At 56.8% G+C, this 22,905-nt stretch overlaps 3 protein-coding genes across 5 annotated transcripts; 2 read left to right on the forward strand and 1 right to left on the reverse strand.

Annotated features, from left to right (window-relative positions):
* Positions 1–26: 26 nt before the first annotated feature.
* Positions 27–1,954, reverse strand: TSSK3 (testis specific serine kinase 3). 2 transcript variants are annotated; one of them, XM_035019205.1, is made up of 2 exons: positions 1,812–1,954; positions 27–738 (listed from the first exon to the last, which is right to left on the reverse strand). In XM_035019205.1, exons 1-2 carry the CDS (start codon positions 1,822–1,824, stop codon positions 77–79), a joined length of 675 nt encoding a protein of 224 aa, XP_034875096.1. In that variant the 5' UTR covers positions 1,825–1,954; the 3' UTR covers positions 27–76. The 2 variants fall into 2 exon arrangements, with proteins under 2 accessions (XP_034875096.1, XP_034875097.1); XM_035019206.1 differs by lacking the exon at positions 1,812–1,954 and adding an exon at positions 1,416–1,774.
* On the forward strand, positions 1,801–2,993 carry FAM229A (family with sequence similarity 229 member A). Its single transcript, XM_035019207.1, has 3 exons — positions 1,801–2,287; positions 2,375–2,521; positions 2,728–2,993. Exons 1-3 carry the CDS (start codon positions 2,151–2,153, stop codon positions 2,828–2,830), a joined length of 387 nt encoding a protein of 128 aa, XP_034875098.1. The 5' UTR covers positions 1,801–2,150; the 3' UTR covers positions 2,831–2,993.
* An 8,053-nt stretch (positions 2,994–11,046) lies between these two features.
* LOC118020274 lies at positions 11,047–14,104 on the forward strand. Of its 2 annotated transcripts, none has more exons than XM_035020197.1 (4): positions 11,047–11,173; positions 11,375–11,632; positions 11,908–11,992; positions 13,886–14,104. In XM_035020197.1, exons 1-3 carry the CDS (start codon positions 11,124–11,126, stop codon positions 11,984–11,986), a joined length of 387 nt encoding a protein of 128 aa, XP_034876088.1. In that variant the 5' UTR covers positions 11,047–11,123; the 3' UTR covers positions 11,987–11,992; positions 13,886–14,104. The 2 variants fall into 2 exon arrangements, with proteins under 2 accessions (XP_034876088.1, XP_034876089.1); XM_035020198.1 differs by having other exon boundaries at positions 11,378–11,632.
* The last annotated feature ends 8,801 nt before the right edge of the window (positions 14,105–22,905 follow it).

A 22,905-nucleotide genomic window follows, 5' to 3' on the forward strand; every position in this document is an offset into this window, starting at 1 on the left:
ATCACCATCTTAGAAGCGGGTTTTAGGGTTTGCTTTCTCCCCCTGCTTTATTGGGGAGGACTTGCCATTGCTTTTATCAAGTGCTTGCTAGCCATGGGTGCCAACTAACTTCTTCGATTGAAGGCCGGAGGATCATATCTGGTTCCAGGAGCCGCTTGAGCAGGTCCTGGCATTCGGCCGAGATGCCCAGGTGAGCGGGGAAGGTCACCCCCTTCTGCTGCTGCCACAGCATCTTGGGGATGTCTGTGTCGTCAAAAGGTAGGCTGGCGCAGAGCATGACGTACAGGACGACGCCCATGCTCCAGACATCCCCCTTCTTGCTATCGTGGGGAACACCCTGCAGCACCTCGGGGGCGGCGTAGGCTGTGCTGCCGCAGAAGGTCTGGCTCAGCTCTCGGCGTGACTTGGGCAACACCTTAGCGAAGCCAAAGTCAGTCAGCTTCAGGTTGAAGCCCTGCAACAAGGCGTTCTCACACTTGAGGTCCCGGTGGGCCACACCACAGCCATGGCAGTAGCGGATGGCCTCGACCATCTGACGGAAGAGGGCCTTGGCCCGGCTCTCGGGCAGCGGCCCCCCATTCAGCACACAGTCAAAGACATCCCCTCCTTCAGCCAGTTCCATCACCAGGTAGATTTTCCCGTCGGCAGACTCCAGCATCTCATACACCCGGATGATATTCTTGTGGTCCAGGGTACGGACAATCTGGAGCTCCCGAGGCAGGAATCTCTGGATAAATTCTGAGGAAACAAGGGGAAAAGACACGTCTGGGTGTCTGCCCACCGTGTCTGGGTCTGGTGCCTTGGTTCCCATTAACAGTCTTAAATGTCTAGCTGCTTGGACATTGCAAAGAATGCCCACTGCTATTATTTTTGTAGTTCATTTATTATTCAAAGGAACAACTCCCTGCCACCCTCGCACTGTTGTGAGCAACCTGTGAGACCATGGATATCCAAGTGCTTTGGGGATTTTTTAGACAAAACCACTGAATCTCGGTTATGAGGCCTGGATTGCCCACAGCGTGGTGAGCAGCTCCTCACACCCCTGCCTCCTGACCCCACGGTTCTTCCCTTGAGCCCTGTCTTCCTTGTTCCCACTTCTGCCTGCCTTGGCAGCAGCTCCTACCCTCTGCCAGCCTAGGCCATGGCCTCTCTGCCCATCTCCGTCCCCCTCCTGGAACAAGGAAGGCCCAGCAGGCTGGGGTTGTGCCTCTGAGGCCCTTTACCTCCTGCCACTTTAATCTTGGGTTTTAGAGGTGCGAGGTTCCCCCACCCCCCACCCCCCACGACCTACCCCAGAGCCACAAACTCTCTTGCACTTCCAGACTAAAGGGGAGGAGGGGATGATCCTTCCCACTGGAGGAAGTGCCCACCCACCTCAACCAGCCCTCCCTTCCTCCAGAGGGGCCCCAGCTCACCTTCTGGCCCTCCCATCTTGTCTATAATTTTAATTGCCACTTTTCTTTGGTGTTTTTTGGAAAATGCTTCTTTGACTTTTGAGTAGGTCCCTTCCCCAATGGTCTTGCCCAGCTGGTACCCATTGGAGAGCAGAAAGTCCTCCATGCTGTCTAGCGCCTCCTTCCTCACCCTCTCAGCTCATGCTGCCTCTGTGAGGCAGCTCTACTCCACCATCGCCCTTGGCCTGCTCCTTTTCCCCCCAAGGACTTCATGCGCAGCCGCCCCAGCGCTAGAGCATTCTCCGTCTGGACACAGCAGCCACGGGTGGTGGGGAGGGAGAGGGCCATTTTAAAACTCCGGCCCAATTGTGATGTAAATGCTGTGTGACCCTTGGCCAAAATTGTCAGTGCCCTTACCTGCCCTCACCATCACCACCACCAAACCCAGCACGGGTTAAGTCACCGCCGCGCCCCCGTCCCCCAGCCAGGCAGGGAGTCGCAGCCCGCCCCGGGGCGCTCCGGGGCGTCTGCGCGCCGCCCGGGATGACGGGCTCCTTTTCGTGGACGCCGCCTCCTGCGCCCCCATCGGGCTGCTGGGGGGGCTCTGCCCGGCCCGGTACCGAGGCGCCATGGCCGGAGCCTTCCGGACCCGGCTCGCGGCCGCGCGGTGTGCGGGGCGGCCCGACGCGGCGAGGGGGGAGTTCCCGGCGAGAGGAACGGGCTCTGTGAGGTCAGCGCGCCGCGGCCCGGGTCACAATGCAGCCCGCCCCCTCGACGCCCGGGCCGCGGCGCGCCGCAGACACCTGCCGGGCTCCGCCTGGACCGGAGCGTCGTCCCGCGGCCAGGGGTCCGGCAGCTGCTTCCAGCCTGGGACCGGCCTCGGCCTCCGGCAGGTGAGCAACGACCCAGGGGGCGGGGGCGGGCGCGGGCAGGGGGCGTCCGGCGGCCCGGGAGCGGCCTGACCGCCACTCCCCGCGCAGAGCGCCCCGGGGCCTGGACATGAGTGCCCAGGAGCCCCCGCAGGGTCGAAGGTTCCCCATTGAGGCCGGAGACTCCCCTGGCCTTGCCGCCGCCCCCGAGTCCCAGGACAGCCCGGAGCCGGTAGCCACGGAGCACACCCCGGTCAGGTGAGGCCGGCGCCCTCCCCGCGGCCCCTCCTGCCGCCCCGGTCGTCCCCGCCGCGCGGGGCTCCGGACCGCCTGCGTCCACTTTCCCTGCCCAGAACCGCGTCCCCGCATCAGGGCCCCGCGGAACCGCGGGGGTGGGGGGCATGGCCCGGGTGCACTCCCCGGGCGCGTTCCCAACAGCAGGGGCCGGGCCCCGCTTTCCCCAGGCCGCTTCGACGCTGCCCGGGCTGCCACTGCCTGACGCTGCTGCACGTGCCCATCGACGTCTACCTGGCCATGGGCGGGAGCCCCCGGGCCCGCGCCACCTGAGTGCGCCTGCGCACGGCGGCTCCACGGGAGCCGGGCGGGGACGAGGCCCGCCGCGGGCCACCACGCTGAGGTCGCGCGCGCCGAGCACGAGACAATGATGCACATTTTAAAATAAAAGAATGATGCACATTTTAATAAAGCACAGCATAAACTGTTCTTTCCACTCCGGGCTGACCGTGTATGTCTATCCCGTCGATCGCCCCGCAAACTGCTCCGCTCCTTCCCTCGGCTGCCTCCTCCCTTGGACCCAGCCCTAGAGGCCCGCCCTCCGCGTCCGCGCCAACCCCCCCGCCCCCCGACTCCCTACTGGTCCGGACCCCTTCCAGGGCTACCGTTCCCCTCGGCCCCTGCCCTCATCCTTCTCATCCCTCTCCTCGGCTTCCCAATGCAATTCCCATAGCTGTGCTGCATTCGGGGGTCCAGAGAAACTCTGGACTGGAGCGGCTGGACCGACAACTTAGAATAAAGAGAACGGCCACCCACACCAGCCCAGTGAATGCTCCCAAAATGGAATTAGCGTTTGCTATCTGCTGTTCTGTGACCTTGGGCACCTCGGATTAGGAGCCTCCCAGGGACCAGAAAAAGACCGGGCAAGAAGTCTTTTGAAAAACCTTGATTTCTTATTCCTATTTTACAGGTGAGGTAACTGAGCCTTGAGAGACTTGCTCGGGTTCCCCCAGCTGATGGTTGATAGGCTAGCACACTCCTCAGTGTCCTCAGACTTAACACTCTAAAATCCATCCATGACCCAAGGCTGCCTGGAAGTATAGCATTTAGCTGAGCAAGTATTTTCCACTTTCCAGTTTTGCTTTAATGAGCCTGTATTATTTTAATATTGGAAAAAATACACATAACCCAGAGGTCAGGTTCAGTCTCCTGTCCCCTGAAATTTAAATGCAAATGACTTAACACTCCTAATCCACATGGGGTAGAATTCCTAGCCCTCCCTAGAGTACTTCAAAATCCCACATTCACCCAAAAGGACCACCGTTCTCGGTTTCCACATAAATTCTCTCCCAGGCAGTCCCAAATGTAGGAGACTTATTAAAAGAGGAGAGGAGGTCACTATAATGTACACCTGAAACTAATATTACACTATGTTAACTAACTGGAATTTAAAACTTTTAAAAAGTAAAATAAAAATAAAAATAAAAAAAAGGGGGGGGCGCCTGGGTGGCTCAGTGGTTAAGCGGCTGCCTTCGGCTCAGGTCATGATCCAGGAGTCCCAGGATCGAGTCCCACATCGGGCTTCCTGCTCGGCGGGGAGTCTGCTTCTCCCTCTGACCCTCTTCCTTCTCACAATCTCTCTCTCAAATAAATAAATAAAAATCTTAAAAAAAAAAAAAAAAGGAGGGATGTTTGCCAAAAAAGGGTCTACTTCGAACTGAGGATTTTAGACTTGACCATTCGGAGCCTGGTCCTTCAAACACCCTCTTTCTTGAAAGCCTTCCCATGCCTCTCTTTCCCTTTCACCCACCAGAAGAATCCCTGGCTTCAGGCCACAGGGCTGGCTTCCCTCTCCTCTTTACTCCTCTCCTCATCCACTCTTAATTCCTAGAGAGCCCCCAGGGCTCTCAGTTCACTCTATTAAGTGGAGTAATCTAGCTGTTTTGATCCCCATCGAGCTCCATCCAGGCAAAGCCTACCCAGCATAACCCACGCTGCTGCTCTGCCGGAAAAGGGCCTTCTTCCCTATAAACAGTCACCCCCTCCTTAGAAGACCACTGTAAGCTTAGAGAGAAAAATATTATTGGCCTCTGTATTGATGAGGTCTCTCCTTTGCAAGCAACTAAAGTTAACTTACGTTGTTTCAAGTGGCTCGGAGGGATATAAGCTTTCCAGATACATAAACTTAAAGGAAGAACTGTAGGAACCAGGGTGTTGCGGGGGGGGCCACCAGGACTACCCCTTTGTTCATCTCTCATCCCCGATTATCTCCTCTGGGCAGGGAACATGCCTGTGACAGTTTGGAAATCTGCAAGTGGGAGAGGTGCTTTCTCCCGCTCTCAGTTTACCTGACCTTGGGAAGGGCAGTGATTGACCCTTCTTTTAAGTCGCCTGCGCACTCTTTCAGCCAATTACCATCATCAGGGAAAGGTGAGACTATGATTGATCCAGCTGGGCCAGCAGAACCCACCCTTGAGGTGGAAGCATGGCCGGGTGATGGACAGCATCACCAGAAAATAACGGGCAGAGATGGAGAAAAAACATTCTGGGAGACGAGAGAGCTTATGTAAAGATTGGGTATTCCTCCAGGGAAAGAAGCCCTGAGAGAGAGAGACAGTGGCAGGAGCCAGGGTGACAGCTCTGTTCCATGGCAATGAGGAGCCTTGGACAGTGTGACCAGGAGTCAGGCCACCAGGTTCTAGTTCAGGCTCTTTCCCTGCCTTGGTCAATATAAGTCCACCAGCCAGGCCTGTGCAAGGCACTGGGGATTCAGCAGTGAACTTGAAGGACCATAGGCATTGGCCCTCATGGAACTCACACAGCCTAGCAGGCAGGAGGCCTCACTCCAGCAAGTCCCTTCCTCACTGGTTTAAAAAAATTAGGAGGCCACCTGGCTGGGTTGGTTGGAGGAATATGTGACTCTTGATGTCGGGGTGGTAAGTTTGAGCCCCACATTAGGCATAGAGCTTACTTAAATAAATACATAAACTTTAATTTTTAAAAAAAAGACGTGTCTGGGACGCCTGGGTGGCTCAGTTGGTTAAGCCTCTGCCTTCGGCTCAGGTCATGATCTCAGGGTCCTGGGATCGAGTCCCACATCGGGCTCCCTGCTCAGGAGGGAGCCTGCTTCTCCCTCTGCCTGCCGCTCCCCCCTGCTTGTGCTCTCTCTCTCTCTCTCCCCGATAAATAAATAAATAAAATCTTTAAAAAAAAAAAAGACAGGTGTCTGGGTGACTTGGTTGAGTTGAGCGTCTAACTCTTGGTTTCGGCTCAGGTCATGATCTCAGGGTGGTGGGATCAAGCCCCGCATAGGGCTCCACACTCCCCCCTCCGCCTCCCCCCACCCCCCACTCTCTCTCGAAAATAAATAAAATATTTTTGAAAAAGAAAAAAAAGACTTGCTGCCAGCCATCCCGCATATGCTTGGATAGTGAGTGATGCAAAGATTTCAGACACACACCTTGCCTGGAGGGGTCAGCCCAGGGGCTAGTTAGCTCCACTGGGTGGACAGAACCTTGTGCGCAAAGGACCGGAGGCTGGAAAGTGCAGTGTACGTTCCAGGAAGTCAATTCGGTCACCTTCTTCCAACACCTACCTATCTGGGCTACACCAGGTGCTGAGAACCTAGGCTTGAATCTGACAGATCCTGGCCCTTGCAGAGCTCAGAATTCAGGGGATCTGGAGATGATGTAAGAGAAGAGAAGCTAGATTAAGAAGGCCTTGAATTTGAGCTCTGTTCTATAGGTGACAGTATGACATGCTGCAACCTGAGTCACTCACTCTCCTATTTCTTTTCTCCTTTTCCATCCTGTTCTCTGCTTCTTCCTTTTCCCCCCCGGAAAAGCCACTGGCCTAAACTCTTAGAGTCCTGACTGCCATTTACTAGCTGCGCAAACTTGGGCCAGGTACTTAGCCTCTCTGAGTCTCCATTCCCAAATCTGTAAAATGGGCTTAATGACACCTGCCAGAAGGTTTCAGGCATGTACAGCACCGGGCAGGAATTTCCGGCACAGCCCGCACTTGAGCAAGAGAGGAGGCCGCTGTTCCTACCCCTGGCTTCAGGGGGCAGCCGAGAGCCAGCCAGTCACGTCCCCTGGGCCTGGGTGATGTCCAGCCTTGGAGAGGGTTGGGGAATCCCTCTTGCCTCCCTCTGCCAACTTCCCAGCAGTTCTGCTCACGAGCAGAGGAACTTGGTTGAGGGGCATTTCCAGGGGAATCCCCAGGTGGGAAAGGGAGAGCTGCCTCCTTCACCCTCGAGGGTAAAGCTGTCCCCAGACCCCAAGGCAGGACCCCCTGATCCCAACCTTATTCTCTGGGCCCAAGGAATAGGGAGGGACCTGGGGAAAGGGGCATACTCCAATCACGGCTTCCCCTCACTTGCCTCTCAGACACCTTATTAGCTAGCCCCTCCCTAAAGGACCCCCTTTTAGAAGGAGGGGGCGAAGTACAGATGGACCCCCAGGTTACCATGGAGATGGCAGGGAAAAGGTTGCTGTATCGTCATGGCAACAATTGACGTCAGTACTACCCTTTCCTGTTGCTTGATATGGGGGGGGCAGCCACCCCAACCACAAGCAAATACCCCACAAAGCCTCCTTCCCTTCCTGAGCCAATCAACCAGGGGGTCGACAGGCTTAATATAGCACAGAGTTAAAAGCAGTCTCTGATGTCAGTCAAACGTTGGTTCAAATCCTTGTTCTGCCTCGTCTAAGCTGTGGGAATTTTAGCAAGTTCCTTAAGCCCTGGAAGTCTCATTGTACAATGGGGATAAATAAGCTCGTGCCTCCAAGGGCAAGTGTGAGGACTGCATGGGATCATGCAGGTCATGGGCACCAGGCCAGCTCCTGGGAGGTGCGCATTGACATTAGGGACCCATCAGTGGATGTGGACCGTAGGATATAGACTCACAGTCCCTAGAGAGCCTAGAGAGGATTTCCAAGGACTGGGCTCCTGAGTTTGAGCATCTCAGAATTTGGAGGGCGGGGTCTCAAGGTGGAGCCAGAGAGAGTGGAATTTCCAGACTGAGGAAACCCCAGATGCCACTTTCCCTGAAACCTCGTCACATCCGGACTCTGACCCAACTTCCCCTTCTCCTCCCCTCTGCCTCCTCCTAGGCCTTCACAGCAGCCTTCTGCCTCTTGGGCATCGATCTGCTCTTCTAGGGAAAAGGATGGATGAGGGCCCACAGGAAGACAACAGGCAACCAGACACCAGCTAGGTCGGTGGGTTGGACACACAGGGATATGGGTGTCACATTGCCCGCTGGCCTCTCCCCACCTACCCTCCAGGGTGGGGCCACCACCAACATTCTCATTCCCTGTCTCTGCCCTCACCTTCTGTCCAGGCAACCACAGTCCATTCTGCTCCAGTTCCCCCGCCCCCACCCTGAATCAGGAGCCCACCATTGCCCAAACAACCCCCGAACCAGACTCCCTCCTTCCTTCCTTGATGCCTCTAGTCCAGAGTTATTTATAAAGACCACAAACCCCAGCCATCCCATTCTATTTAAGACTCATCGATGGCTTCTTTACATCACTCATACAGCCGCACCAGACACCCCTCAGCGATTCACATTAACATTCTTCCACCTTTAAGCATGCTGTTCCTTCTGCCTGGAACAGCCTGCCTCCCAAACCCACTTACGCTTCAGATCTCCACCAATTGTCCCTTCTCCCAGAAGGCTCCTCTGACCACCTGTCCTCCTCTCATGGCACCTGCTTGTTCCACTGTGTACTCAGCTATTCCTTGATCCCTGGCGAATGTCTGCCTTCCCCACTACACTACGGACTCACTGAGGGCAGGGCCTCTGTCGTGTTCATCCTGACATCCCAGGGGCCTAGCGTGGCAGGGCTCAGGAGTTGGTAGAAGTTCTGCAGATTAGACTAGCTAGCAAGTGCTTGATAAGCCCACAGAGGAGAGGCCGCAGTGCTGTGAAGAGAAGGAACAGCAGAGCCAGCTAGGAGGCCCAGAATGGTTCCCCGAAGGACAATGGAGCTGAGACGTGCAGCAGTGACCCAGGCGAGGACATGGGGGGAGGAAATGTCCCTGGCACTGGAACTGGTAGGTGCCAAGGGTGAACTTGGTGCTGAAGACACTGTGCAGAGAGACAAACTCATGTTCTGGAAAGACAACCCTGGCTGCTTTGTGGGAACAGACCACATAAGTGCTAGAGAGCGGCAGCGGGGAGCCAAGTCGGGGGGCTGCAGCGGCCCCCCAGGTGAAAGGCGAGGGGGCCTTGGACCAGGCATTCATTCGCGGTGGAAACGGAGAGAAGCAATGGGACTTTTTAAATGTCCTGGGGGCGCCTGGGTGGCTCAGTTGGTAAAGCAGCAGACTCTTGATTTCAGCTCAGGTCGTGATCTCAGCATGGTGGGATAGAGCCCCGAGTCAGTCTGGCTCCATGCTCGGGGAGAGGCTGCTTGAGATTCTCTCTCTCCCTCTCCCTCAGCCCCTCTGCTTGCTCTCTCTCTAAAATAAATAAAATCTTTAAAAAAAATAAATGTCCTGGAGAGGATAGGATTTCATAGCCGCTTGAATATGAAAAGAGAAGATCCCACGACAAAACCCAGATTTTTCGTTCTGGCAACTGAGAAAATGGCCAAGCTAGGGAACCTGGATGGGAGGAAGGGCAGGTGTGGGGCACGTTTCCTGTGAGGTGGGACATCTGGGGGAGGGAGTTAGGAGGGGTGCCAGGAGACAGGTGTGGGGCAGAGAAGACAGATGACGGCCGAAAGAGAGAAGTGAGTCTCTGACAGAGGCAGACACCCCAGGCATGGGAACCAGTGAGATTTCCTTAGGACATGATTAGGCAGTGAGCAAAGGATGAGGAATTTGCCGTGTGGTAGCCGCCAGCACGATGGCCTGGCGAGAAAATCAAGAGTGCACAGTGTCCAGAAAAACAAGGACACAAAAGTATTTCAAGTAGGAAGGAGAATTTGTATCAAAGTCAGCCACTGCTTGAGGGGTCAAGTCAGATAAAGACTCACCACCATCCCTTGGATTTCGCAGCGAGGTCGTCAGTGGGGACCTTGAGGAGCAGGGCTATTCCTGTGCAATGGTGGGGGAGGAAGCCAGATTGCAGGGGCTGAGTGAGGAAGTGCAAACAGCGTGTGTACAAAACTCTTTCAAGAATGTTGGCTGTGAAGGGGAGCTGGAGAAGGACATGGCGTTGAAGAAGGGCTTTCTTCTTTTTCAGAGATAGGAAAGACTAGAGCCTGTTTGTTTGCTGCTGGGAAGGAGCCATCAGGGAGGGAGAGGTTGGAGATAGGGAAAAGAGGAAGGGATGAGGGGAGGGAGATTCCCTAAGGAGGGAACACAAGAGATTAAATCCCCAAATACGGCTGCACAATTGGGGGGCAAGTCAAGGCCTGCTTTGGGCCCTGGGGGCTCGGAACAGCTGCCCACTCTCCCCAGCTGCCAGCATGAGTCACGGGTGGGGGGGGGGGGCGGGGAATAGCCCAAACTGGCCATGTGGGAAAGGGAGCTGGGCCAGCACGTTCCTCTGGATCCCCAGGGGGTCGGGGAGGAGGGCCCAGCCTGGGCTCTGAGCCCTGAACCCCATGCTCTGCTCAGAACAAGGGCACAGAGGGGTTGTCTCACTCCCTGTTGGGGTAGGCAGAGTTGTATGAAACCTGGATTTTACTTTTGGCTTTTCTCAACCACACTCCAAACCTCAGTTTCCCCTTCTCCCAAACGAGGGTGTTGGACCAGATCAAGAGCCTTTAACTTTTTCTTTGGCAGGGGGGGGGGGGGGAATGCTGTCAGGGATCCTTTCTAGATTCTTCCCAGAAATATTGTGTATTTGGAACTTTGACACAGTTTAGGGGGTCCTGGATCCCCAAAAGTTCATTCATAGAATATCTCCAGATAAGAACTCCTGAACTAGAGGTGGCGGAGGAGCCTTCTGCCTCTAGCATTTGAAAGTGCCCTGGAGCAAGGGAAAAAGCTCTTACAAGAGGGCCTTGGGAGGGCGCCTGGGTGGCTCAGTTGGTTAAGCGACTGCCTTCGGTTCAGGTCATGATCCCGGAGTTCCAGGATGGGGTCCCGCATCGGGCTACCTGCTCAGCAGGGAGTCTGCTTCTCCCTCTCCCGCTCCCCCCTCTTGTGCTCTTTCTCTCTCTCACTCTGTCTCTCAAATAAATAAATAAAATCTTAAAAAAAAAAAAAAAGAGGGCCTTGGGAGGCAGAGGTGGGGGGTCTTATGCCTGGGAGAGCAGGGCCACCTTTTGAGGTGTGGGTTCTGCCTCAGCACGCCATCAGGGGTCTGTCTGTAAACAGAGGCTGGAGGCCCCTGGGTGGGATGAAGAAGGTTTAACCGGCAGCTGACCTTACTGTCCTCGGCCCCCCTCTTGCTGCCTTTGCCATCCTGGGCTGGGGGGCGGGGGGAGTAGTGTCTCAGGAAATCTGGTGCCTGGTCCCCTCCCACCAAAGCGGCTGGTGAAGTCAGACCATGGACTAGACCCCACCCGCCGGGGGGGGGGGGCCGGTGCTGCCCCCACCCCGCTCTGCCAGCTGATGCCTCCTGCTAAAAACAGCCGTCCCGGGGGGACTATGGGCTTTCAGGCCCGCTCCCCCTCCACCCCGGCAGGTATTTAAGAGGCCGAAGCCGGGCCGCGGGCTGGACGCCATGCTATTCACCGAGACTGCCCACTTCGTGGTGAATTTTCTTCTGTCCCGGTGAGGGGGGCCCCGGGGAGGGCGCCGGCGGGATAAAGGGGCCTGGTCCAGCAGCTGGGGGAGGAGGCGTCCGGGCCTGTCCCTCTAAAGAGTCCCTCGACCAAGAGCGACTCCGACGCAGGCCCCGCCGCGTCGGATCCGAGGCGGCCCCCGTCTCCCCGCCCCTCGTGCTCCGAGGTGACCGCTGCCCCGTCTCCCCAGCAGGCGGCCCCGGGCCACGCCCCCGCACCGCCTGGACCAGGAATTGTGTTTCTGGGGCTGCCGGGGCCCGGCCTTGCCGGCGCCCGCCTCCCGCCGCAGCCTGGGCGACTGCTGGCTGAGCCCGCAGCGCAGCCGCCCGCCGGGCGCCGCCTGGCGCTGGCCGACGCGCAACCTGCTGCTGCTGCCGGGGGCCACCGGCCTGGCCAACGTACCCTCGGCGCGCTGGCCCAGCTGCTACAGCGCGCGCCCGCGCCTCACGTGAGCGCGCGGGGCGGGGCGGAGGCCCAGGAGGGGGCGGGGCCGGGCCTGTGGCGGAGGGGCGGACCCCCAGAGCCCAGAGCCGGTCAGGGGTTGGATAAGGCTGCGCTTGACGGTGCCTGGGAGCGAGAGGAGGGGGCGGAACTGGGTTTGAAGGGCGGGGCCTGAGGCTGCTGAGAGCGGCAGGAAGGGGTGGGGCTAGGCGAAATGGGCGTAGACCGGAGAGGGGCGGCGCCTTGCCCCCATCCTGTCTGCCCAATTTTCCCTCCCTCCAGATGGAAGTACCGATGGCAGAATATTAACTACCAATTCCTAGGCAAGAGGAAGAGACATCTAGTTCCCCTGCGCCCGTGAGAGCCGGTGAGGGGCGGGGCCCAAAGAGGGCGCGGCCGATGGGGGCGGGGCGGAGCTCCAGGGGCGGGGCCTAGAGGAGATGGTCGGGGGAAGGGCGAGGCGTAAACACCAGGGGGGGCCCCCGACAGCCGCTGCCTCTGGACCTGGAGGGGTTGAGCCGCAGTGGGAAGGGCCCCTCGGACCGGCCGTGGGACTCTGCGGGGTTATTCATCCTCTCCTTTCTCTGACCACCAGAAACAGTTTTTACAAGATTGACAGATTTGACTATAATAAAATTTCTGTTCATCAGAAGGCACCTAACAAAGTAAAATGGAGGAGTGCCAGGCAGGCTCAGTCGGTAGAGTTCGCAACTCTTGATCTCAGGGTCCTGAATTTGAGCCCCACGTTGGCCACAGAGATCACTTTAAAGTAGTAGTAGTAGTAGTAGTAATAATAACAATAATAATGTAAAATAAGAGTTCCAAACAAGGCTCCTGCCTAGCAACCAAGCTGAATGACCTGAGAAAGGAAGGCTCGGGTGGCCTTGCAGGCACAGTCCTGGCAGTCATCCTATGTGTGTCTCTGCATGTCTGCATCTGCCTCTGAGCAGGGCTGTTTCTCCGGGTGTCCATCTGTCTCTGATCTGATCTCTGTGTGCATTTATTTATTCAACAAATACTTATCAAGGGCCTATTTTAGTTTGTGCCGAGTTTATACTCTGAGTCATCGGGTTCACACTGGTAAAACAAACTATTGAAGTCCCTACCCTCATGGGGCTTATATTCTGGTTAGAGAAACAATAAAAAGAAGCCAGAGATAAATAGTGCGCTGGGTTTGAGAAGAACAAGGTGGGCCAGGTGCTACTTTATATGGAGGGGGCGGGCACTTTGTCTTGTCTAGAACAGTGCCTGACTCATAATCGAGGTTCAGTAAATGTTGAATGAATGCATGGGTTGGTAGGTCCTGTCTGAGGAGGTAAGTCTGGATCAAAGCTTGAAGGATGAAGGGGCAGCCACTCCAGACCCTGGGAAGAGTGTTCTGAGTGGAGGGAACAGCCCATGTCTGCTGCATGGCCCCTTGCCTCTGGCTGTCTGCCCTGGAGTATCCCTACTGCTGTGTCTCTGTTCTGTTTGTTGTCTCTGTGATTTTGGGAATCGAAAGGCAGGCTTAAACAGGGCCCCTCCAGGGTCTCTGGAAGTGAGGTCACTGCTGAGCTGACTCACCCCGTGGCCTACTTGGCCTCACTAGCCTGGCCTGGCCATTCCCCTGGAAGCAGGCCCTCTCCCCAGCAGCCTCAGTCCCATGACCTCTGGCTCCTTCCCAGGGTAGCATCCTGTAGCCCGGCAGGAAGTCCTTCATGCTATCTAACTACAGTCCTTCCTCTCATTCTGCCTCCAGGCAGAGGAGACCTGCCCCGACAGAGAGCCCAGTAAAGACCTGACAGAGTGGGAGTGATAACCCCCCTGCGGCTGCAGGGAGGTGGACCTGAGAAGGGCAGAGTGATCGCTCATCTTAGAAGCCTCTGCCACATCCATTTTCTCCTTTAGTCCTTCAACACCCCATTTTATAGACGGAAACTCAGGCAGGCCCAGAGAGGAAAATGGGGCAGAACTGGGACCAGAACCCAGATCTCCTGACAGCTAATATGTATTGCTCATTTACTCTCTGCCAGGTAGTGTGCTAACACTTTGCATGCATTTTCTTTTTTAAGACTTATCACAAACCTACGAGGTGGGTACCACTGTTATTTCCAGTGTCCTCAGAGGAGGAGACTGAGGCTCCGAGCTGTTATGTGACTTGCCCAAGGACACCCAGCTAGTTGGTGGCGAGCTGCGTGTGACCCCAGGCAGTGTGGGGTGCCCAGCTACACACCCTCTGCCCCAGGGTTCCAGAGGAGTGTCATAGATGTCTGTCTTCCAGGGATTTGGAGAGACAGGCTTCAGGTTCATCGCATGAAGTCCCGAGGCTGACTGGAGCCAAGCCAGGATGAGCAGGAAGATGTCCTGGGAGCACCGCAAAATCCTGTGTCCCTCTCTGTGGGTGAAGATCCTCCACCTTTGCCCTCTCCCTTGGGATCTCCATGTTTCTGCCCTTCACTGCCCAAATAAAGCAGTTTTCGCCTCTCTCTGGCTCTCTCTACTTTGGAGGTGATCATTTCAATTCTCCCCATTCACACACCCTGGGTTAGACTGAGCCCACAGGGCTGGGAGGGCATCTGCTGTCACTCCTGGCCCTTCCGCTGCCCCCATCTCCACCCCCACCGCCCGCCCCGAGCCCCCTCAGTGGGGTAGAATGGAGGAACGAGACCAGGCTCCTGCTGTCCAGGCCCTCACCACAGTGCCATAGCAAGAGAAAAACAGAGACATAGGCCAGCTCAGTAAAGTGCCACAGGAGGGTGACGTTAGTTTGTTTGGGGCACAGTGAGTCCGCTGGTGGGTCAGGAAAGACTTCAGGAGAGGCTCCTTCGGCTAAATCTCAACGGGCGGGCAGGCACTGGGTAGACACACACAGGGAATAGCACTCCAGGCCAAATGGGCGGCACAGAGAAAGGTTTGGTCATTTCCAGGCTGAAATGGTCAGCCCACTGAGGGAACTGTGAGACAGGCAGCCAGCGGGGCTCTGCCGAAAATGAGGCTAACTGGGCCTGGAGCTTCAAAGACCTTGAACGCCAAAGCAAGGGGTTGGACATTCTCCAGGAGGAGGTTGGGAACCATGGACAGGTTTAAAGCAAGGGTAGGACATGGTCCCTTCATGGCATCTCCAGGCCTAAAGCCCTTCTGGGAGTGTCAGAATCGATGCTGGTGGGCAGTGAGTAGTCTCTGGGCCTCAACCATGTCCAAGGCGTCAGGGCACCTGTCCCTGTGCCCCCCCTTACACACTCTGCCAGCTTCTACCTGGGGCTGAGGCCAGGAGTGGATCCTGCCCAAGCTTCCCTGCAAAGGTCTCGCAGAGGCTGCTGATGGCTGGATGAGGGAGCCTTTGGGCTGCTACCCTAACTCATCCACTCAGTCAACAGCAGCCCGCTTCCCCAACCCATGAGGCCCATGTATGACCATCCCATGCCCTTCAGTCACATAACAGGTGAGGACAGGGCAGCCCACTCCAGCTCCCCACAGAAGCAGACTCCTAGAACCATCTCCCTTCCACCTCCAGCCCCTCTCCCTCCACATGGGACCCAGTCCCTGTCTCTGGTGCTCTCTGCTCCCTGATTGTCTCTGGATGTAGTCTTCTCCTCCTCGGCCCTCTGGCCTCACCTAGTTCTGGCCACTATCGCTTTCATCTGGACCAGTCTCTCCCTGATTTTCTCGCCAACAACTCTGTCCCCTCTAATCCACTAGGGCCTGTTTTCCTGTGTTTGTAGTTCCTTGGGGGTCATCCAGTGTTATCTCCAAGGGTCTCTGGAGTCCTGGAGAGATCTAGGCTAGAGACAGAGGTTTCAGTCATCAGCATATAGACTTTCTCTCTCTCTCTCTCTCTCTCTCTCTCACACACACACACACACATCTTCCTCTCCAACACAGATTGCACTAGACCCATTGATCCTAATGACATCCCAAAGTCACCTCACCTCAACCTGTCCCAAACTGACCTCTCTGTTTCCATGCCTACCCACCGCTCCTCCTCTAGGCTTCCGTGTGCAGCTTGGCACCTCCTTTCCCCCATTTGGCTGAGCTGGACCCTCCCTGGGCACCATGCTCGGTCCTCCCTCCTCACACACTCACTCCCTCAGTCCTTAGTCCTTCCCTAAGTCCCACCCCTACTGCCCCCTGAACACCGCCCACACCTCTCTCCCTCTATCTTCCTCCCCTCTTGAGCAGCATTTGACATGGTGGGTCACTCATTCCTTTTGGAAACCATTGCTTCCCTCAGCCTCCAGGACACCCCTGCTCCTGGGCCTCCTCCTTTCTCACTGGCCGGCAGCTGAATGCCCCTGCTAGCCCCCCTTCCAGAGTCAAAATGTTGGTGAGCCCCTGGAGCTATCTTCTTTTTTTTTTTTTTTTAAAGTATGAGCTCTGGAGTCAAGCTACCAGAATCTTTTTTTTTTTTCCAACAGAGAGAGAGACAGCAAGACAGGGAACACAAGCAGGGGGAGTGGGAGAGGGAGAAGCAGACTTCCTGCTGAGCAGGGAGCCCGATGCGGGGCTCGATCCCAGGACCCGGGGCTCATGACCTGAGCCGAAGGCAGACGCTTAACGACTGAGCCACCCAGGCGCCCTGGAGCTATCTTCTTGAGCCACCCCTTCTCTGGTGAATTCCATCGAGTCCCATTCAAATTTGGGACACCCCAAACTCTTCAGTTCAGGCTCATGGACCCATTAACTGCGAGCCTGATATCTCCATGGGGCATCTAACGGGCATCTCGAACGTTAACTCCAAAGCTACACTTGGAAGCCCCCACACCGGGGACAGGCCCAGCTCTGGAAATGCTGGTGTGGGCTACACTCTGTACCTTTAGTTCGGGTCCCCATCGTGTCTTGCCAGAGGGACTGCCTGATAACAGCGGGAAGGAGGGCAAGGTTATGCTTGGTGGACAGTCCAGAGTTTGCCATGGGCACCAGATGGTGAAGACCTTCAACAGAAGGTGCAGACACCCCGAGGGCAGGAGGAAGCCACAGCAAGGTTTAAAGCCAAGGGGACATGTTCGATTTGACATTTCTTTCACTCCTTCGTGCCTTCCTTGGCACATTACTCCAACAGCCAATAAATATTTATTGAGCACCCTCTATTGGAAAGTGGCCCCGAGGCAGAGGAGAGCAGGTGGAGGGGCTGGACATGGGGCAGAAGACAAGTGAGAAGGCGGCTGTGGTGTAGGCCCCGGGCACAGGGGAGAAGGGCCGCCATCCTGGAGGTGGTGGAGGGGGGATGATGAGCTGAAGGGGGCGGTTGTCAGGTGCCTGGCTTGGGCAACAGAGTAGTGGGAGCACTAAGCCCAGAGGTATGGATTATGTGGTGGGGAGAGCCTTTCTTCCTCCTGCAGAATCTGGAAGTCCTCAGGAGTGGTTTGATCTGGGTTTTAAGAGAAGAGTAGAGGGGCGCCTGGGTGGCGCAGTCAGTTAAGCATCTGCCTTGGGCTCAGGTCATGATCCCGGAGTCCTGGGGATCAAGCCCCAAATGGAGCCCCGTATCAAGCCGTGCATCAAGCCCCGCATCCGGCTCCCTGCTCAGAGGGGAGTCTGCTTCTCCCTCTCCCTCTGCTCCTCCCACTACCCCCCCCATGCTCGTGCTCTCTCTCTCTCCCTCACTCTCAGTCTCAAATAAATAAATAAAATCTTTAAAAAAAAGAGAGAGAGAGAAGAGTAGAAATTCAACAAGTAGAGAAGTGGAGAGAGGCATTCTAGGCAGCGGAAACAGCATGTTCAAAGGCCCTGAGGCGGGAGAAGCTCAACACTCTAAGGAGCTGAAAAGCCAGTAGAGTTAAAGTTCAGTGAGCCAGAGAAAAAGAGGGGGGGATGAGGCCGCAAGCTTGATCTCCCTGAGGCAGGACCTGGAGCTCTCAGGGAGTGTCACTGGGATATCAGGCCCCCCTGTGCAGACAGGAGGGAAGGAGAGTTTGAGGAGAGGCTAGGAGGGGACAGACAGATGTATTAGAGGGGGCTTCCTAGCATGTCTTTCTAGGAAAAGTCACTAAGAGGAGGTCCCAGTGGGACACTTCTGGGGTTGCAAGAGGAGAGGGCGAGAATCCTCAGGGTTCTGGGGAGAGACAGACTCCTTTACCACATAAGGAATTGATTGAGCCAAATAAATTTCCCTCTGAAAAATGCAGCATCCTTGGAACAGCCCGGTGAGTCCCTCCACCCCTGACCCCAGAACGTTGAGGGAGGGGACGCAATGTCATCTCAGGGAGCCCCTGGCCTCCCGCCTTCTCCCGCCGGCCGGGAAGGGGATGGGCACATTGCTGAGGGCCAAGTTGGTGCGGCATTCTTGCCCAGCATTTCCCTCGGTCGCACCTGAGAATGCTGCTGGCTGCTTCCCACGTGCTCTGCGCCCCGGGTGATGGGTCGAAGGCCTTCACTTGCTTGCACTAGCTCCTTACCTCACAGTTACCCCGAGACCTGGCTATTTTCTATTTTTTTTTTTTTAAGATTTTATTTATTTTTATATGACAGAGAGAGATAGCGAGAACAGGAACACAAGCAGGGGGAGTGGGAGAGGGAGAAGCAGGCTTCCCGAGGAGCAGGGAGCCCGATGTGGGACTCGATCCCAGGACCCTGGGATCATGACCTGAGCCGAAGGCAGACGCTTAACGACTGAGCCACCCAGGCGCCCCTGGCTATTTTCGTTACCACTTTAGGGCTGAGGACCCTGAGGCTCTGAGAGGGCCTCCGGCCACACAGCTAGGACATGATGCTTTGTCACACCGGTTGTCTCAACACCAAAACACCCCACTGAACCCTGGCCACAGCCTCAAGTGGCACCCAGTGTCCTCATTTTATGGGGTGTGCATTGGGAGGCCAGGCGAGGGGAGGGGTCAAAAAGCTGCAAGGTGGGTCTAGATCATTTGGAGGAAGAGGCTGAATGGGAGACGTGAGGGGTCTGAGCAGTGTGGAGAGGAAGGGGTGGGACTGGGAACTGGACGCTGACAGGGTTTCAGTTTCCCTTTTAAAGGGACTCCCCCGGGGTGGGGGGATTTTTGGTTGGAAAGTTGTAAGCAATCCACATTCCACCTTTTTGGCCGCCTCTTCCCCAGTGGCACCCAGGATCTGAACAGAAACTGAAAGTTGGGAAGAGGGGAGGGAAGGGGGAAGGGAAAGGCTCGGGCAGCCCAGGGCACCCGGGTTGAATTTCTGGTGACCTCATCGAGCCTGGGGGAGATAGGCCGGTGAGCCGGTGACACACCTCTTGGCTATTGGGGAAATTGAGCCCCAGAGAGCCAGCTCGGTTAGTGACTGGGCCCTGGCCAGGTTACACAACCACCCCACGCACGCACGCGTGCACACACACGCACATGCTCGTTCACAGAGACCAAGGGAAAAGGTGGGGGAAGGAAGAAATAAGAGGGCTGATAGGCCTAAAATTTGGAAAGAGAACCTACAGAATCCCTGTCCCTGTGATTTGGTGACTGGTGGAATGGGGGGGTCCTAGTGAAGAGCCCCTAAGGTGCCCCAGGACCCAGCCCCAGGTTCAAGGCCCATGACTGGCAGGGAGGCTGCGGACCAACCCAGAACCCGATGTACCCAGGATGCTGGGGAGTCGAGTCCCTGGGTTCCCGAGCCTGGGGCCGCCTGGCCTCTCGCTGCTGACACCCTACGTACTCCTCACGGGCCCGATGTGAACGCCTCTGGCCGAACCCAGCACTGCTCTGCTCCTCCGAGATCCTGAAAACCACCCTCTGCTAGTTCTGACCTCCACCTCTGCTGCTTGCAGGAACACCCCCCCCTGCCCGCCCGGCTCCGTTCCTCCTGGTAAACAGGAACAATGAGGGGACACATCTCAGCAGGTCAGGAGATAAGGTATGGAAAGCAGCTGGCACAGGGCTTGGCATGCAGTTGGCGTGTAAGCAACGCTAGCAACTGTGATTATTGCTGTGTGTGGTCATTCCTCCCTTCTCAGAACTCTCCCCACTGGTCAAGGATCCCCATGATTCTGTGCTCTGGGGTCTTTCCTCCCCCTCTCTGCTGGCTCCCTCCCAGACTCCTTCCCGGGGGCCCTGTCCTTCTGCCCCTCCAGTGGTAGCACTCCTCACGGACCGGGGCCTTCCTGGGTGACCTCATGCACAGCTTGGCTCCCCTTACCTTCATCTAGCAGCATCCAGAGGCCCAAATTTCCTGGGGCCACTTCTGACTTAAAACCTACTGTCTGTTTTCCCTGTGAGGTCACTAGCCAGACTTTGGGCCCTGGCCTTTGGCTCAGGAAACACGATCTGATGGCGTATCTCTGCGCTGCCTCCTGGATGTGCTCGCGAATGTTCCCCGGGCACCTCAGACTCAACAAGGCTCAATTCAGCAAGCCCCCACCCCCATCCCCACCAAGTTCTCTTTCCCTCCGTTCTCCTGTCTCAGTTCACGGATCCACTTGGCCAGCTGTCACCCACAACAGAAATGCAGGCGACAACATGGTCACCCCCTTCTCCCAACTGCCTCCGAACCCTGCAGCCAGCCGGTCATGGAGTCCTAGGGATCCTGTCTCCAAACCTTGCTCTGGATTAGGCCTGTCCCTCCACCTCCACCCTCACCCAGATGGTTTGCTGTTCCTACTTTGTCCTGCTCTAGACTTTTCCTCCATCCCTGGCCCATGCATGTGCCCCTCCTTCGTGCAGCCTCCAGGGCCCTTAGCTGAGCCAGGTCTGGCTCTTTTTCTCCCCTTAAGGCACTGCCAGTCTCTCCCCCTGGATGGGAAACCCCTGAGGGCAGGGGCCCCGCGTGACTCACAGCTGGTGCCCTGCCACTTGTGAGCAGAAGGAGGAACTCTCGTCTTCGTGAGTATGAATCACGGAGCCCAATGTGTCACTGTACAGACCAGCAAACTGAGGCTCAAGCAGAGAGGAGTAGCTCACCATTACAGCCCAGGAGGAGGCCAACCCGGAGCCAAAACTGAGGTCTCCTGGTCCAGCTGATGGTCCCCAGAAGGAGATGGGGTGGCTGGGGCTGGGAAGCAGGCCTTGCCAAGTCACCATTCCTGAGGCCTCCGTTGGGACCTAGCCATTCTCTGATGTCTCTTCCCCTCGCCAGGCCTGGGCAAGTGCTGGTCCCTCTGCTAGGAAGGCCCAGCCCCCACCTCTGACTCACAGCTCACCTGGCGTCTAATCTGACCCCCACCGCAGGGCCCCCTCAGAGACCTCAAAGTGCACGTTTATGGGGCCATGTTCTCTTCTGCCTTCCTCCCACCTTCAGCCCCACCCCGTGGCTTTCCTGAGGTCCTGGGCTTCCTGCCCAGGAAACTCATTCTGTTCCATCCAGGGAGGCTAGGAGCATCTCAGGCCAGGGCCAGGGGCTGAGGCCTCACCGGAGAAGTGGGACAGTCGGGGGGCCATGTGAAAACATGGGGGTTCTAGTCTCTACGGCTGCCTTTCCCCTGTGTATCCCCGAGTTACCCTGTCCTTCCCGTCCTCCTTTCCCTGCCCCTCGGTCCTGGCAACAGCCCAGACCTGAGAGGTTCTGACCCCCACGGCCTCACACACAGCCGACACGCAAACACCAAATAGCTACTTCTTCATCCACACACTTACACAGCCACACACACCCACAGTCGCACACCCAGTCACAGGCAGACACAGTCACCAACACACAATCTCGAGGACAGGCAGGCACACACCCAGAAAATGCCAGGGGCGCCAGGAGTCACCAAGCCTCTCTCTCTCACCCTGAACACACGCAGCTAAACAAAGATGCAGACTCACACAACCACACACGTGCACACCTGGTCACACACACACACACACAGAGTCACAAAGTCTCTCCCACACAGACAGATACAGAGCAATACACAGACACACACAGAGAGAGACAGACACACACAGTTGCACACAGGCCCCTGGAGACCCAGAACAATGGGCGCATTGTCTGGACTAGCAGCAGCTGGGGAGGAAGGAGCCACAGTGTGGACGGAGGAGGCCGTGGGGGCCGCTGTGCCACCCCCCTCACGCCCACAGCATCCTAAGCCTCTTCCCTCTTCCAGAAGCCAGATTCTGTGGGGACCTGGATTTACTGAGGGATTGGGCTCCCAGATGACCCTTCCCCGGCCTTCAGCGATGTCCGGTGGGAGACGCACAGCTCCCCTTGGGGTCCAGGTTCCCTCTGGGGCTCTGGAAACTCAGGGTCCTGTAGTTCTGATGTTCGTCTCTCCTCCTGGGATTTGCCTGTCAGCCCCTCGGGGCAGAGCCTGGAAGTCCGGACGCTTGGCATCTGCTCTCAACCTCTGACCCCAAAGCCTCCGGGACCCGCACAGCCTCCATCCGAGCCCTGCCAGCCGGTGCGGGCAGTGCCTGGCAGCATTGTGGGCTCCCTATTGTGATCGAGACAGAGATGCAGGGCACGAAGCCCATCCCTTAGCGGCAGTGGGTGAAGGCACCGTTCTCAGTGAGCGGCAGTGGGGCGTGGTGCCCCTCCTATCCCAAAGCTGGCTCTTCTCACCTCCCACTCTGACCAGGCAGTCCCAGATCTTAATGGAGAATTTTTCCAGGGGCTTCTTCACTGTCCCCACCTCATTTTAGTAGGTCTTTCCAAACCCCACCTCACCCTCAGTTACTGGCATCTGCTGTGTGCCCTTGGACATGTCCCTTTCCCTTTCTGAACTTCAGTGTCCCAGTCTGGAAAATGGGGAGGTGGGTATTAATGAAGCTGAGAATCTCCTGTAGCTTTAGATTAGGGGTGAGGCTGGAGGCTACAGGGGTGAGTGCTGAATGTAGATGCCACCTCAGCCCTCCTCGGCCCCTCTGTGGTCAGATCTATGGGGAGTTCCTGATTTCTCAGGCCCTGGGGTGTCTCCACACCTCACAGCCTCGGGCCTCCCAGGAGGCTTTACCCGTAGGAGGGAAGGAGGGAGGGACGGACGCGCTGAGCTGTCCAGGACACAGCCTTGCTTTTGCAACACTTTCCTTCCTCCAGCCCCCATCCCCTTCCTCCTGGGGGCTGAGGGCAGGCAACCGGACACACACACATCCAGGGCCAGTCAGGACTCTGGAGTTCCCACAGACCTGTCCATACCAGGGGAAGGGGAAGTGGCAGGGGACTGGAGCTGGAGGGTCTCCAGCCACCGGCTCTCTGCCCCTGCCTCCGGGCTCACTGAATCTCAGGCAGGACAGGCGGCTAAGGCCGGGCAGCCCTGGGGGTTTGTCCTCAAGGGGCTGTCCCAGGAGCCTTGGTGATGTCCCACCCCTCCACTGGAGTGTTTGAAGTTTTGTTGAATCCCCTCCTGGAGTTCCTCTGCCTGCTTGGGGAGCCCTGATGTGGGGAAGCAGATGTGGGGGGAGAGCATTTGACAAGTCAGACAGGTTATGTCAA

Source organism: Mirounga leonina, unplaced genomic scaffold, assembly GCF_011800145.1.
Source record: "Mirounga leonina isolate KUSES-001 unplaced genomic scaffold, KU_Mleo_1.0 Mir_173, whole genome shotgun sequence".
Lineage (NCBI taxonomy): Eukaryota > Metazoa > Chordata > Mammalia > Carnivora > Phocidae > Mirounga > Mirounga leonina.

Excerpts from the sequence above, each read along its gene's own strand:
- TSSK3 (XM_035019206.1), bottom strand. The coding sequence starts at position 1,560 with ATGGAGGACTTTCTGCTCTCCAATGGGTACCAGCTGGGCAAGACCATT. Across the intron at positions 739-1,415 it reads CAAGATGGGAGGGCCAGAAG|AATTTATCCAGAGATTCCTG; the intron begins GTGAGCTGGGGC and ends TTGTTTCCTCAG.
- FAM229A (XM_035019207.1), top strand. The coding sequence starts at position 2,151 with ATGCAGCCCGCCCCCTCGACGCCCGGGCCGCGGCGCGCCGCAGACACC. Across the intron at positions 2,288-2,374 it reads CCGGCCTCGGCCTCCGGCAG|AGCGCCCCGGGGCCTGGACA; the intron begins GTGAGCAACGAC and ends CTCCCCGCGCAG. Across the intron at positions 2,522-2,727 it reads ACGGAGCACACCCCGGTCAG|GCCGCTTCGACGCTGCCCGG; the intron begins GTGAGGCCGGCG and ends CGCTTTCCCCAG.
- LOC118020274 (XM_035020197.1), top strand. The coding sequence starts at position 11,124 with ATGCTATTCACCGAGACTGCCCACTTCGTGGTGAATTTTCTTCTGTCC. Across the intron at positions 11,174-11,374 it reads GTGAATTTTCTTCTGTCCCG|CAGGCGGCCCCGGGCCACGC; the intron begins GTGAGGGGGGCC and ends CCGTCTCCCCAG. Across the intron at positions 11,633-11,907 it reads AGCGCGCGCCCGCGCCTCAC|ATGGAAGTACCGATGGCAGA; the intron begins GTGAGCGCGCGG and ends CCCTCCCTCCAG.